At 49.8% G+C, this 15,181-nt stretch overlaps 4 protein-coding genes across 4 annotated transcripts; 1 reads left to right on the top strand and 3 right to left on the bottom strand.

Moving 5' to 3' along the window:
- Positions 1–117: 117 nt before the first annotated feature.
- On the bottom strand, positions 118–1,424 carry ASPWEDRAFT_228051 (3-demethylubiquinone-9 3-methyltransferase). Its single transcript, XM_040832388.1, has 2 exons — positions 1,342–1,424; positions 118–1,281 (listed from the first exon to the last, which is right to left on the bottom strand). Exon 2 carries the CDS (start codon positions 1,232–1,234, stop codon positions 248–250), a length of 987 nt encoding a protein of 328 aa, XP_040694370.1. The 5' UTR covers positions 1,235–1,281; positions 1,342–1,424; the 3' UTR covers positions 118–247.
- Positions 1,425–6,081: 4,657 nt separating this feature from the next.
- ASPWEDRAFT_100370 (putative C2H2 finger domain protein) lies at positions 6,082–7,507 on the top strand (the record flags this gene model as incomplete). Its single annotated transcript, XM_040827303.1, has 3 exons — positions 6,082–6,487; positions 6,541–6,680; positions 6,731–7,507. 3 exons carry the CDS (start codon positions 6,082–6,084, stop codon positions 7,505–7,507), a joined length of 1,323 nt encoding a protein of 440 aa, XP_040694369.1.
- Positions 7,508–8,247: 740 nt separating this feature from the next.
- On the bottom strand, positions 8,248–11,020 carry ASPWEDRAFT_34138 (RMD1 family protein). Its single transcript, XM_040833932.1, has 5 exons — positions 10,704–11,020; positions 9,054–10,644; positions 8,819–9,004; positions 8,339–8,762; positions 8,248–8,272 (listed from the first exon to the last, which is right to left on the bottom strand). Exons 1-4 carry the CDS (start codon positions 10,749–10,751, stop codon positions 8,566–8,568), a joined length of 2,022 nt encoding a protein of 673 aa, XP_040694368.1. The 5' UTR covers positions 10,752–11,020; the 3' UTR covers positions 8,248–8,272; positions 8,339–8,565.
- A 1,013-nt stretch (positions 11,021–12,033) lies between these two features.
- ASPWEDRAFT_22851 (uncharacterized protein) lies at positions 12,034–14,184 on the bottom strand (the record flags this gene model as incomplete). The annotated part of the gene is made up of 1 exon (XM_040832403.1): positions 12,034–14,184. One exon carries the CDS (start codon positions 14,182–14,184, stop codon positions 12,034–12,036), a length of 2,151 nt encoding a protein of 716 aa, XP_040694367.1.
- Between the last annotated feature and the right edge of the window lie 997 nt (positions 14,185–15,181).

The following is a 15,181-nucleotide window of genomic DNA, read 5'->3' as shown; positions in this document are numbered from 1 at the left end:
GCATTGCTTACATATATAGAAGGAACTGGCATTAATAGTCCTCTATCAACTGCAAGATACTGGACACGAATATCTCGAGTAGCAAATAGCTGACTCTAGTTTGGCTGGGCGAATGGTAATACACACGCTTAAAGATACCACGAATAAACGATTTGAAGATATTGTATCAGTCTATTTCTACAGTATATACATTAACGTAGTCATCTCCCCAAGATTAGAAATACATATAGAAGACGGGTAAAGTGATTTAAACCCCCCTCCTAACAGCCCAGAAATAATTCCCCCAATCCTCCGACCCATTCACCATCTTCCACCCAATACCAGGGAAGTACATCACACCGGTACACTTCCACTTCATGCCTTCCAGCGCCTGACGGCCGGCCTTTTGAGCAGCGCCATCCTGGATACGCATCAGACCCTCCTGCACCCAACCCTGGACCTCATCTGCGTTGACGAACTTGCTCCATTCGTGAGTTCCGCGCGGGACGACACCAATCGGCCAAGGTGCTTCCGCGATAACCTGGTTGACGAGGAAAGACGGGAAAGAGCGGGAGATGGTCGAGCCGATTAACCAGCCCCCCGGACGGAGGAGACGGAGACAGTTTGAGAGGAAAGAAAGTGGGGAGGAAGTAGACGGATCAATGTGTTCGAGGACTTCGAAGAGGGTGACGACGTCGTAGTTTGCTTCTTCTTTTGCCGCCGATTCGGGCGTGGGAGTGGTGCTGGCGACTACGTCTTCCAGGGTACGGTTTTGGTAGTTGAATCTGCCGTCGCGGAGGTGAGCGTTTACGGTTGGATCGATGCGGGCGTGGTCGCGGGCGATTTGGATGAGGGTGGTAGAAGGGTCGATTGCATTAATTGAGGCGGCGCGGGTGGGTGTTGCGGCGGAGCTGGACGGGGTTGGGGCGATGGTTCGCGCGAGGGACTCGGCGAAGATGCCGCCTCCGCAGCCGACGTCGAGGTAGCGGAGGGTTGCGGGGGAGGAGTTTGTCTCGGAGTCACGGAGGGGAGGGGCGTCGGCGAGACAGGATGCGATGAAGTCGTGACGGAGCGGGTTCATGAGATGGAGGACTCGGGATGGGCCCATTGGATCCCACCAGCTGCTGGCGAGGGCGGAGAAGTGGGAGAGCTCATCTGCGGAGACGGAGGAGGTGGAATGGAGGCGGGTTGGGGAGGAGGTGAGGAGGGAGAGGGTTCGATGGACCGTTGACGGTCGGAGGGAGGGTCGAAGCATTTTCCTGTGTTGATGTGTTGATGTTGATGAGGATGGGATTGAGAGGTCTGTTTGTTCGTGTTAGCAGGAGATAGGAAGGGACGAAGGTAATATCTGATTATAAATACCTAGTATCAGAATATCATGATCAATTGGTATAATTGTGGGTTCGAATCAGATAATGTCAATGTTGACTCTGCGATGTGAAGCTGAAGTTGGAGATTGAAGATTTGATGAAGCGAAACAAACATGCCAAGACTTTGTATACAGTTCATGCAGATAGAGTAAAATAGGATAAGAATGCTTGATATTATCTCTGATATTATACATTATAGATGACTACTGCAGAATATATCTGTTATAATATCATAGCCATGATCTGTATTGTTTGGAATATATAGACAGGCCAACATGCGACCAGAGTGACAGCCAACAGACCACAGCTTATACAACACGATCCATAATCGACATCCATAATTTATTATAATCTCTAATCTCAATAATAGCTGCATGGACCTGATTTGATTCAGAATCCGACTGAAGAAACCCGAGCGTGCATGAAGATGTTTAGACCAGATCTATACCCAAGCTTTATATATCTACCCGACTGTTGATACGTACATCCATTTTGGGACGTATAGCTTCAAATATACAGTTATACACATATCTAATCCACTGCACAGCATATCAGCATAATCTACAGTTGTATTCTATGTGCCCGAATATTGAAGTCAACCTAAAGTGAGGCTATGAGGGGTGTAGTCAGTCTAGACGATCCCATAAACCAGACAAACAGGGATAGCCTCAGGGATGCACAAGTACACAGCATGTGAGGACGGGACTGCATTATACTTCGGCATGAAACCTGCATGATCACCGTATGATGGACGGATCTTCGCGGGGAGGGACATGAAGCTGTGAAAGGGTCTTGCCTTGTTGGACAGACTAAAATTCGAGTGTTGCAGAAACAATAAGAGAAAGTGTTTGAGATCCTTGTCGGGTGTATCAGATATTCAGTCTGTGTTATGAAACATGTATGCCAATTCAGCTTCATCCCATGATATCAGACCAGAATCAGTGATCAGAAATCAAAATCAGGATATTCATGCAGATCGCAAGTCGCACAAGGTTTACCCCATATCCATCCATCATCGGCTGTGATGATGTGCGTAAGTAGGAGTGTCAATCGGATGATGATCCCAAGGGGAGAATTTCGTCAATCCCTGATTTGGTTCAAGTTGAAAATCCTCAGATCCTCTTTCTCTCTCTCTCCTAGACACTTTCTCTCGCAACGGGGACATCACGAGTCAATCCGAGTCAATCCAGTAATCCACAGTGAAAAGGCTCCATCTTTCATATCCGAGCAAAGACACAGAATACCCACAATCATTCCTGAAGAGGCAATACGCCAGAAACTTCTTCGTTGCATCCTGTGGAGCCTTGGAAGGATTCAGGATTTCAGGGAAGGAAAAGGGAGAGAGAAAAGTTCTACGCGTCTTCCAGAAAGATTCCATTCCGTGCTGGATCTACCGGGACCACTTGATGTGCTGAGATGCCGTGGTGTCGTTGTTTAGTGGTGTGGCTAGGAAATAGTCCGGAATAGCGTCGACAGAAGATCATTCCGTGTCGATCGTGAGATATTTGTCTCTGTATTAATTATTATACATGGTAGAGACATAATATCTCATGCAGGGAATGTGTAGATGCAGCTGCAGATATTGTCATCTGGACCCACGCGTGGAGAGAACTGAATCAGGGATAGACAATGCAGATACATTGACGGAGTAACAATTAATTATTATGAGGTCTTTGTACTCTGTATATACGTATAACAATGCCATTCAGATAATACTATTCTGTACATCAGACACATCACACAGACACAGACAGTGGAATTCTTCTAGAAGCCTTCGGAAGGTCGGACGAGGCTGCAGCGGATATCGCGTGCCAACGTTAGCGTGCACCACTAGGACTAGCCAGGCAGTAGTCGCTGGTGGGGAGAGGATCATTCCTGACGCTATTCGATAAATGCGGATCTCGCAATCTCCTGGCCTTCTGGAAGAAAAAGAAAAGGAGAGCAAGTGGAACACTGCCACTCCGCCAACTCCGTCCACTCTTGCCAGGGTCAGGGGTGCATCTTCATCCTTCTCTTCATCTTCATCATCATCCACACCGTATGTCCTACATCGGCCGTATGTAGGAGGTGACATCAGCCCCTGAACCGTCCTGACCTTCTAGAAGCATTTAGTCTTCCCACCGTTGTTGTTCGCTAATCTGAAGCCATTTTAGACCTCTGGCCTAACAGGTAATAGTCATCATCATATCATCATCCCATGTCCTGAAACTGGGGTTATATTTCTCCCTGACTCCCTAGAATCCCTGGTCGACAAGCAGAGTTCAGCAAGGAGGCCGCCTATTGGCAAATAAGATATTTTGAGGCTTTTTTTTTTTTCCCTTCCTTTGCCCCCCGCCCCTGTAAATTGCTTTGTCCGACTCGTGGACCGAGTAAGGGATGTGGTGAAAGATGCCTCACTTGTTATGGAGCAACAACGCCACGCCATGCCAGATCCTTCTTGGTGTCTCTCTTTCCCCCCATGGCCTAGAGATTGTATTGTCCCTCTATGGCGTTTGACTGTCGCACGATAGTCAGAGGGGGGTTATGCATGTCATGTCCGTCCGTCCGTAATCCGTAGTAGTCCGTAGTCCACTTGCCTGTCTTAATCCCAAAGGTCAGTAAGAGGTAACAGTCACAGTCAGAGATGGAAAGATACCCCCTGTAGTTGACTCCGTAGATAGTCCTGTACAGACGGTGCGTCATCTCCCTGGGTACTCTACCCCCCGGGTTCCGTCACACTGTCAAGTTATCGTCCTCATATTGAATTCAGATCGGCATCAAGCCGTATCCACCCAGAACGACCGATATTCTTCGCACGGCCAAAGGGACGGGGAAGGCCACGTTGTGGAGCCGGCGCGCAGACGATGACCTTCTGGTGCCGCCAGCTTTCTTCTTTTTCTTTTCGGTCGTTGTTCACTGGGGCCACTTGGGGGGGTCTTCTTTTAGTGGAAACGTGCGATGGGCTTGGTAGTAGTGTAGAACTAGCAAGTAGTCTCCGTAAATATTAATATTATTATTAAAAGCAGAAGAGACAAAAGGGCGAACTAATAATAATTCAAATCAATAATAAAAGAGAATGTCGCATGGTGGACGGGGCCAATCTGGGATCCTGGAAAACGTGGAGTTTTTTTTTTCTTCTGCTCTCTTCTTCGTCTCTCCCCTGGTCGAATAAGTACTCGATCGTGGTACCTAGGAACGCAGCCATCTGGTTAGCAGCACATACCACACTCTAAAACACCTCTTCCTGTCGGTTTTGACTGGTCATCGTCTGACACTTAATAATATCTTCGTTATTGTTTTGTTTTTGTGACCTGACCATCTGTTGGGTTGAAAACAAAAAACGAAAAGAAGCCCTCTATTATTTTTTCTCGAGGGGCATACCCGTGGTTTTTTTTTTTTTTTTCTTCTCTCTCTCCCCGTCTATCCAACTCTTGTGCTTCAGCGCGCATCTGCTTCTCGAGGTGGGCATTGTTCTTCTCTGTCTACTTCTATCCCGGCCGATCTGTATGTTTTCCCTGTTCCTGTTTGTTTGCGCTCTTTCTTCCACCACCTATTACTCCTGCTTTCCCCCCCCGCTGCTTCGTCTCGATGACGCAGTTTACTCGGATGGAATCGGCGTCTCCGCGATTCATGTGCGTATCACTGCTTTTTGAAATGAAGATCGTCTCGATGCAGTGCGAGGCTCCTGTGTTTGCTGCGTGTCGCTGCATTTCACTCGATTTCTGCAGGTTCCGTCATCTGCGATCTCATCTAAGCAGCTACCTCAAACTCATTGGGGCGATATTTCTTGGGCAGGAGACAACAAGCAAACTTTTGGTTTGCTTGGGAGCGGCAGAATCTGCTGGTTAATCTGTATTGATGGTTTGCTAATATCTTCTTGTTGGACAGAAAATCTGCTGGCTTCACGATTTCCGCGAAATTTCCCTCTGCGTCTTTGTCGCACCGACCGCTCGTCATTCCTTCATTCTGTCTACTTGCGCTCGAGACCTTCCGATCAGAAATACTGAAATCTCGGTGATCAGGATAGTTTTTGCTGGACTATTCTTGGCCGTTTGGGATCAGTTCGACATCGCGTCATCCGTGGCGATATACTTCGAATAGCTGTGAAGCCTTTTTTTCCTCACTGCTGCCGCAAGTTTCGAAGCTTCCCACGGCTTTTCGAGATTGTGATCATTCGTATCGCCTTGACGGTCTCCGCTATACCTTTTCCGATCACCTATTTCTGCAACTATCCGACGAGGCGTGAATCAGGGATTTGGTTCCTGTTGGGTATTAGGAATAATATTTACGGGAAGACCACGGTGATCGCGAGTAGTGCTGGGAAATTGCCCCCCTCTGCTTTCACATTCCAGTCTATGAGATTGAAGAATCTGGCCACCCCATTCTTCACTCTTGTCACGATCGATTCGGACAGGAGTCTTACAGCAAACACCATAAGGTAAGCTTTTCCAACAAGTCTAGGGGGTGCGTCGATATTCCTCGAAACTCGTCTTGCGCACTTCTGTACCCCTCTTGAATCTTGTTCTGACAATCACCCCAGTTTTGCTTAATACCCCCACCCGACTACCCTACGTCTATTGCCATTAGTCGATCTAAAGAAAACGGCTAGTTCAGCGTCCGTTTCGCGCGCCGTTTTCACCGATAGCCTTCCGGGGTCTGCTCATTTTAAACTAGCAGCTACGCGTCTCAACGGTCTGTCATCGGACTCGCTTTGTCCTGACCGCCGTCTCTCAGCTCACCGCTGGGTCGGGTCATGGAGATCACGACTATTTTGAACAGAAAGAATTCTGCTGCCGTGGCCGCCGCAGAAGCAGCACAGCTCCAGCAACAATTTGTACAGGCACAGTTCGATCCGACTCCCAAGATGAAATCGGAACCCGGCGCTGCAGAAGCTGGAGAGCACCAGGTTCTTTCATACCCCCCTCATCCTCCACCGCTCGGCCAGATGAACATGCACCCCGATATGCGATACCAAACACATCCTGCTGGGTTACCTCTCATGCAGAATGCCTATGTCCCTGCGGCATATCCAGGCAGTGCGCCGATGCCAAATGGCGGTGTTCCTCAGACAAGGACAGGCGGAGATCCTCCGCCCAAGACTTTCCACTGCTCAACTTGCAGTAAGGGATTTGCCCGACGCAGTGACCTTGCACGGCATGGTAAGATTTTTGGATCGGAAACTTGTGATATCTTCAAAACTGACATGTTTCAGAGCGGATTCACACAGGCATCAGACCCCACGCTTGCGATTGGCCCGGGTGCGGGAAGCAGTTCATCCAACGTTCTGCCCTGACCGTGCACTCTCGTGTCCACACAGGAGAAAAGCCACACATGTGCGAGCGATGTGGCAAGGTATGTAACACGTTCGAGACCAGTTAAATCAACATCTAACACCATCACAGCCTTTCAGCGATTCATCCTCATTGGCTAGACATCGCCGTATCCACTCTGGCAAGCGCCCCTACAAATGTCCTTACGCCAACTGCCAAAAGACCTTCACTCGCCGCACTACGTTGACACGCCACCAAAATCACCACACGGGGACTATTGAGGAGGCAGCCGCCGAAACGGAGGCCAACTTGAGACAAAATAAGGATAGAGCCAGAGTGCCTGGTGATGGGATCTTTTCGGAACACGCTTCTGTTCACTCCACGCCGTCTCCTGCACAGCATGCGGCCATCTCGCCTGCCGGTGACCTTCCTCCGTTGAATATCCATCGCTCCACTGGCGATTACTACATGGGTAGCGGCTCTATCCCACCTCATGTGCGAGGGGACTTTTCTCAACCCAGCCCGCGGGCTTCTCCCACAGCCACTTCTCCTTCTCTTTCGAGCTTTGGCAGCGCGCCACATGTTCGACCCTCTATGACATCACACCCCTCCGGCTATGGTCCTCCTCAACCTCTTGAGCCACCTGCCAACACCGACCATCGGCCCAACAGTGTCAATGGCAGCCCGCACATGACAAGTATGGGTTGGGCATCACCTTCGCACGGTAGCATCCCATCCCCCGGTTCTGCAGGTGACTTTGGATATCCCGAACCCGCCCCGGCATATGCCAGCGCCATGCCTCCTCACATGTATTTCCCGAACTCGACCATTCGACGACCTACCAGCACTGAACCTGAAAACTATGAAACGAGGCCGAAATTCGATAGCGTATGGTCTACACCGGTTTAGTGCACGCATCTTCCAGGCGTCATCAATATGACTGATCACTCGAAAAACTGAGTCTCAGCCGTACCATATTCTTGCATTGCATATTGGTTCAGGCTTCATGCATTGGCCTCGGAACCACTGGCTTAAATTTCCTTTGTATTATTTTCCTTTGTTCTTTGGGGTTTCATGCAAAGCAAACGGTTTCCAGCATTATTTCATTGTCATATTTTCCCTATTATTCTGCATCATCTCCATCACATACATCACTGCGTTTGATACTTTTTTTTTTTTTTTTTAATCATCACCTGTGTCAGTTACATAAGCGCGATGGAAGGAGTCCGGACTCGCTGATTTGTTCCAAGTATTTGGGTTGTTCTCTCCAACTTGTTTGCTGTTTTGTTTTGCTTTGTTTCTTTCTGCCTTGATGTGAGACACGACCAGAACGAAGCATAGATAGAGAGGTGGGAACGGACGGGTTCATGGCTAGGTTGGGCGCGGGTTTCAGGTCTGGTTTTGCTTTTGTATTTTTTTTTTTTTTTTTTTCATTTTCATCTTCCTCTTGTTACTCTATTGTCCTATGTATTCCCCATTATCATCACCATCGTCATCTATATTGCATACCTAATATTGTCTATCCGGTTGTATTGTCATTTGTATCGGATATGCAAATCTTTCCCCTTGTCTTGATTTTTTCTTGTTTATGTTTTCTTTTTCTTTTTCTTTTTCTTTTTTTTTTTCCCTTGTGTTTGTTGGTTTCCTTTGTTTATTTCTCTGTTTTTCTTTTGTCTGCATTGTCATCAACACAACCTGTAAATGAGTGTCATAAAGCTTATGGATAGAACTTTAACCTACCTAATATGAAAGCTGCCGGATGGCTTCCATGAATTTATTGTTTAATATTTATAAAATCTTCTTTTTATTCTATTTGCTCCTTGATATGGGATATAGAGTAGTATGAATCGATCAAGCAAGTTGAGCATCATAAGAGTTTGTATTAGAAAGTAAGGTATCAACAGTAAGGCTACAAAGCCAGAATCGATTTCAACTTAATTGAATCAAATTGATGAATGGATGGGATATCAAGAACCCCCTATAGGACATGAACATTGCATCGAAGGTTGAGGGGACGAGCCCAAGGCGCGGGAGAAGAGCGCAGCAGCAAAGGAGGTAGAGGTTGCATTCTGGCGTGTTGATAGGAGACCGAAACGGAGGAAGACTTCTGAGCAGGTGACGAGGATGGAGATGATGATTAGGACGATGATGATCCATGTTTGATCTATTGATGGCGTTAGTAAAGGTATGGGCGAGAGAGTATGTGGATGGATGACTTACGAGAGGTTTTGTTATCGGCGATAGAGTCGGAGAGGATCTCTGCGAGATCGAGGAAAACGCGACAGCGTTCATTGAGGACTTGGATTCGGGGTTTGATTTCGAGGTATTCGCGGACGGCGATGTAGAGGGGATACAGGGTTGGTTCGCTTTCCCAGAAGAAGTTGGGTACGTCCAGCATGTTGGAGGCTGTTGTATGTTAGCATTTGTAAACCCTTGCAGGTAAGGGACATCTTACATAGATTGACTTCGACTCTGCTCTTGAATAACCGTCCCAATATCCTAAATACTTCTTCCCGCTTCATGCCTAGGGTTCCGGTTATGGCGAGTCGGCGCGGGACATCCTTTGCTTCTGCCATCTGTCTGGCCATGACTTCTTCGAAGAAGCAGAGTTTTGTGCTCTGAGCAATGCCATGACTGATGGCCAGCTTGATCATGTGGTCGCCGCTTCTCAGGGTAATCATATCATTGTATACACGCGGACGTGAAATTCTCGTGGAGTATTCGAAATGGAACTCTTCCGTCTCAAAATCTTCCTCGTGCAAAGGCATGGTAGCCAGTGGGACTGGGGTCCCTGTCACAGATGAGGTTGCAAATGCCAAATCGGCAAGCAGGTCTTTCTCCTGCTTCTCGGTGAGATTCCAAAACACCACGACACCGTAGCTGAAGACGAACATCTCCGCTACGTCGTATGCAAGTTGTGCTGAGGCGGCGGCGGCGGCGGCGGCGGCTGCTGCGGAGCTAGAATGCAGACCCTGGTGATGTCCGTGACCGTTGCTATTGGTAGCATGCATGCTATGTTCTCCGTCATGATGCTCCTCTTGTCTGACTCTATCGGTAAATTCACCTTCTCGCTCTGGTGTTCCACCCTCGACGTGATCCACATGACGGGGCGAGCCATGTTCATGTTCATGTTCGGCACGGCCTCCGCCAACCGAATGTTCCTCCGCATCGACAATATAATCTTCATGATGATCGCGCAGCTCATTCCTTTCGATCTCCTCGTCCAGCAGAGACTTCCCTCCCGGCTTCTTCAGCATAGGACTACTCCGAAGTCTGTAGCCATCATGCCCAGGCAAAAGCGGAAGATGATACGCCACATACAGACAATCATCATACAGCTTCGTCCGTCCACCATGCCACTCCTTCACAAACGACGCCAACGAACTCATCTTGTACGCCTGCGCCGTACAGTACGCGGTGACACGCGCCAATTTCTCCGCCCGACGAGCCTTGGGCAATCGCTCCGCATAACTCTTCGCCTTATCCGGCGTCACCCTGCGACGACCCAGTAACTCCTCCTCCGCCAACAGCGGCGCAATATCATTATCCACACCAAAGTCCCCTTCCAGCTTCTTCTGCGTCAGCAACTGCTGCCGCACAGCATCGGGGTCAATATCCCTCTCCTTGGCCAATCTCTGCACCAGCTCCTCATCCACAGCCTCCTCATCCTCCTCCTCCCCTTCATCCTCCCCTTCATGCTCGTCCACCTCGTCCGTCTCAGGCAAAAGCACCAACTTCTCACTGACCTTGGTCGTTCGCGGAGGCAGACGCGGCGCCGCCGCAAGTCGTCCTATCGTTCCCGCCGAACCGGATGCATGCGTCCCACTCGGCGCAGAACTACCAGTCGACCCCATCAATCCACCCGCTGCAGATGCGAGACGGGATCGGGGACGGGCTCGGACACCGCTCGGCGGAGGATGGCGCTGTTGCATCGACGGGACATCCGAGGCATATTGGAGGACGTTATCGACTGTGATGAAACGGGTTGCTGGGGAGCGACGACGGCGCTGCGGTGCAGCTGGTTGTTGATCGCGCGAGTCTGTGACCTAGATGCAGCAGCCTGTTAGTATAGGAAATCGAAACAAGCAATGCATGTAGTGCTCACCAGCACAGTAGGGCTTCGCTGGGTACCCCGGCCTCTTGCGGAAGACATGATTGGTTATTGTGAGGAAGTTCAAGGAAAAGAAATAATCTTTTCCCTTCTAGGTAGATAGGTGGGATGGATGGTTGTGTTATCGATTCCTTCTGCCGGTCGCTGCACTGCGACAAAGATCTGTTCTGTCCTTGATTTTGGAAAAAAGTGACTGTATCACACACAGCACACAATCAATCAAGACAATTCCAGAGCCATGATCATCTCAAACCAATAAATGAAAAAAAAAAAAAAAAAAACAAAAGAGCAAGATAATAGAGAGAAAGAAATGCAAACACGATGATTCGTTTCTTCAACTGTCCCTCACCAAGCAAGCATCATAGGCAATTAATTTCCACCGACCTTAGCTTCTTCTCCCCCCTTCCCACCGCCTTCTTCCCCAAAACCGCCGTAAACCCGATCCGGAAAAGCCGCGGAAGCAGAATGACGTCGCCAGTCGCCAGACGCAGCAGCCGCGCAATGTGTTTTTTAAATACGGTATTAAACGCGTTACAGCTGTATTGTAATTGACGTGACAGAGCGGTGTTTCCTATCCCGGAAATGCGGCGAGCCACGTGCGCTGGTTCCATGGGAACTAGGCCCTGGGCGGTTTAGCGGCCTTTCTTCTTTTTTGTCTAGGCCCCCCGTTTCCAGGTTGATCCGGGGTAGTCTGACTGTTCTGATCTCTCGGGCAAGTCGGATGGAAATACGAGGATTTGTTCAGGATAGTGGCTTGCAGGGTTTCAGTTGTATTTGGGTTATACAGAGGTGCAGCTGAGCGTGCTCAGCAGTGGATACGATTGAGTTGTGGTACAGGTACTCACGTGCATAGGTACAGGTGATCAGATACTTGGCAGTGGGCAATAGTAACGATTAAAGAATAGAGACAGCAGACGGCGAACACGTACTCTTACTGGAAAAGGAGCTATGCTGATGATGTTGGATTCTATTGGTTGTTTGATACAATCCCCTCGGCTGAAACAAGGGGCTTTCTGCAGGTCTGTTTCCTGGCTTGACGACAGTCTTCTATGCAACAATTACACATGCGCTGCGGCGACAGTCCAAAAAAAAAAAAAAAAAAAAAAAAATTTGGCAGATGCAAAACAAAATTTCAGGCAAAAAGATAGGTCACAAAACAAATAGATGCAAAATTAACAAAAACTCCTGGAAGCATTATGTCCTGTAGCTTCATGCCAGATGCAATGAAATAAACACAAATCAACATATAAAACAGATTGAACAACAGATTTTTCAAAAATCATTTTTGCAAATCAGAAATTAGGTTCTCATATTATCAAGGCTCTCAGATAGCCTCACGAAGTCGTCGGTCCTCGTCCCAGATTTCCTTTTTCATTCTTTGTAGTCGAACGTGCTGCCGTTGCAAGCGTTCCAGTTCCTCCTTCGGAGGATCTGAATGTGTTGCCAATGCGTCGTGTAATGTGCGGTATTTAGCATAAAACTGCTTGAACTTCTGCGATTTCTCGCGGAGTTGCTGACGAAGTAGCTCATGGCTAAGCGGCGGGGAGGCACTCCCGGTGCTGCCGCTTGAAGTGCTCACGGCGCGTCGCCGCTTGTGTTCAAGATTCTGAGCCCGTGCTGCCGCCTGGGCTTGAGCAGGCCGGTCCACCTCTGCCTTGCGCTTAAGAGGATTTGCCGCCGGCACCGATTTCGCCACGCCATTGGATTTGGCAGGCTTTGCGGCACTAGAAGTAGGCCCGGCTGCTTTGTTCGGCCTGGATAACTGGGTGATAAGGGGAGAAGAGGAACTGGAGGAATTATTCTGACTGGACGAGCGGCTGCGGTTCGGGAAGTCGGACGCGTTGGTAGGCGGGGAGGAGCCAAGAGGGGATGGCTTCTGGGGAGAGCTCGAATTAGACACCCGCGAGGACGGGAGGCGCTTAGATGCAGTTGCAGGAGGCGCCTTGTTGCTGGTCTGGGATGATTCCACTTTGGGGGTTGGTTGCTCCGACTTGCTGACCTTGGGAGTCGGCGCATGGGTGGTTGCCGGAGTATTCGACTCTCTAGCGGGGGCGGCAGGCCTCGGGGCAGGCGGTTTGGTGGTCTTCTGGGGTTGAGGTTTCTCCGTCGCTGGGGCATCGGGCATTTCTGTATCATCGTCGTCGGACTCATGCACAAATTCCGCCGATTTGAACTTGCCGTCTGGTTTCGGCGGTGGCTTGCGCTCTGGCTTTTTGGTGACACGTCCAGTTAAGGTGCTGTTGGTAGTAGCAGTCTTGGCCTTGGGAGGGGCCTTCTTGGCCAAAGCATCTTTCTCGCCAACTCGTTTTTTCTGAGTAGTGGCGTTGGAACGGGGGGCCGACGTGGGCTCTGCCGGCTTGGGCGTCAGTCCGTCGCCAGTAGCCTTGTCCGTCTCATGGCCAGTGCTGTAGCCCTCTTTGCCAGTATCTTCCACCTGTATCCGAGGGGTGTTGGCCTTCTTGATGGGCCCTGTCCGCAGGTCCAGCCGCGACAGGCACTTGCCTTTGCCCCGTTCTTCCTTGGGGAGAAGCATCTGCCATAGCTTGTCCGAGCGCGAAATCCGCATACGGTCAAAGGCAGAGATGGCATTCTCAATAGCCTCCTGCCTGTCTTCTTGAGACGGGTAGGGAAACTTCCACACATCCAGGTCCCTGTATATTTTGTCCCTGAGATCAAACTTTTCCCGGTTGATTCGATTCTCGACGGCGTATTTCTGGGCCAGGGTGGTGCAATCGTCAAGAGACGAGCAAGTCTGCTTGGCAAGGAATTTGGCGGAGACGGCACGGACGGCGAGGAGGTGGATGAAGGGGACCTTGAGAGCATCGAGACGAAGTCGGTCCTTATTTTGAGAAAGAGGAGCAGAGGTTGGGGTGAGGGGAGAAACACCGAGAGCCGGGCTCGAGGGCCCGGAGCGGTTGGCAGCAGGCTTGAGGAGACGATCCTTGTCCAGATCGGCCTTGCTGGTGGGTTTCCGACCCAAGAACGCTGCCTGTTTGCTGGACTTGGACCGGCTATCACCCGCCCGAAGAGCCTTCACCTCATCAATGCTGGTGATGATGTGGGTTTTCTTGGACTCCTTTCCCCTCTCGAACGCATTCAAGCTCTGCTCGAGATTGGCCAATGCCTGGTCGGTGGCGGCCGTGGCCTCCTTGGCCTTTTGCACCTCCAAGCTGTGGCTCAGAACGCCCGTAAAGTATAGATTCTCTTTATCGGCCGAGCTACCGCTGTAGACCTCGGAACGGTGGGTTTCGGGGCACGAGTGAAACTGCTGGGACTTGGAACCGTAGTAGATGGTCTGGTGCTTGCCCAGGCGAATTCGAGCAGCCTGGTCGGATCGTAGGCTTTGGATCAGGTCATCGAGGGTACTCTGGGCGAGGTTCAATCGCATAATCTGGGTTGGTTTGGCATTGTTGTCACTGCCGGGGGGGTCTCTGCAGAGAGACAGCCCCGTTTCGGGAACGTCGAAAGCTGACATGACGAGAGTGAGAGAGATCAGGTCAACGTCAGAGAGGCAGTCGGAGGAAGAGGAATTGAGAAGGAGAGAGGGTTCGAGGTCCGGAACAAGGACGGATGGCAGCGTTGAAGCTGCAGGTCAGCAGCCGAATGCACGAAGAGGCTTGCCAGAACAATACCCCATAGATCAAGCAATGGACGACAAAGAGGATGAAAGGGAGTTTGCATATGAAATGGCAAACGGCACCCGAGAACCACCAATACCCATGACAGTAAAAGGGATTCAAGGAGGAGTGGGTTGAAAGGAAAGAAAGGTGTGGATGAATGGGGGGGTTGAGGTGAAGGAAAGTGGAAAAGGGAAGGGAAGAAAGAAAGTGAGCAGGGGGAGTGGGAGGAGGAGTAGTGGTAAGTAGCGTAGGTAATAATGGGGGGGTGGATGATGCCAAAGAGGGCCAGGACGAGAGCAAGGCGGCTTTGGAAGCGGAGAAAGAGAAAGAGAGCGAGAGAGCGAGAAGAGAGAGTCAGAGAGAGACGAGAGTGGGGAGCAGCGGTATCATCAGGGTACCTTTCCTTTTCTTTTTCTTTTTTATTTTGTTTTAATTATTATTTCAGGTTTGAGAGGCCCGGATGATAGTGTCAGTCAGGCCCGCTGAAGGTTTAACCAAATCCATCCAAATCATCCCAAGAATAATAATATTAATTAATTACCGTTACTGGGCTGAATAATGACGGAGTGACAACACAAAGTTGGTGGCCACCACCGATGCATCATGACCTCGATGTGGCAATAGGAACGGATTTCTACCAGATGCTATACAGATGGGCCATGAGGCTTTGATCGTCTCCTGGAATTCTTGGTTCTTTTACAGAGGTGACACCGAGCTGGAGAGAGCATGAGGCATCCAATCCATTGCTCGTTCTCTTTGCTCTGGGTGGAAGCCGGTTTATTACGTGGTACGGTATTATACGTAAGGTAATATTCGTACGGATACGGGTATTTGTGGAAAATTAATCCCTAC

Source organism: Aspergillus wentii (genome assembly GCF_001890725.1).
Source record: "Aspergillus wentii DTO 134E9 unplaced genomic scaffold ASPWEscaffold_1, whole genome shotgun sequence".
NCBI classification, from domain to species: Eukaryota; Fungi; Ascomycota; class Eurotiomycetes; order Eurotiales; family Aspergillaceae; genus Aspergillus; species Aspergillus wentii.
Note: the sequence above shows the minus strand (reverse complement) of the source record. Positions and strands in the feature narration are given on the sequence as shown.

Bases quoted from the DNA above. Each gene is read 5' to 3' on its own strand.
- ASPWEDRAFT_228051 (XM_040832388.1), bottom strand. From the start codon at position 1,234: ATGCTTCGACCCTCCCTCCGACCGTCAACGGTCCATCGAACCCTCTCC.
- ASPWEDRAFT_34138 (XM_040833932.1), bottom strand. From the start codon at position 10,751: ATGTCTTCCGCAAGAGGCCGGGGTACCCAGCGAAGCCCTACTGTGCTG. The intron at 9,005-9,053 runs GTAAGATGTCCC...AACATACAACAG, and splicing joins CAGAGTCGAAGTCAATCTAT to CCTCCAACATGCTGGACGTA. The intron at 8,763-8,818 runs GTAAGTCATCCA...CGCCATCAATAG, and splicing joins CGCCGATAACAAAACCTCTC to ATCAAACATGGATCATCATC.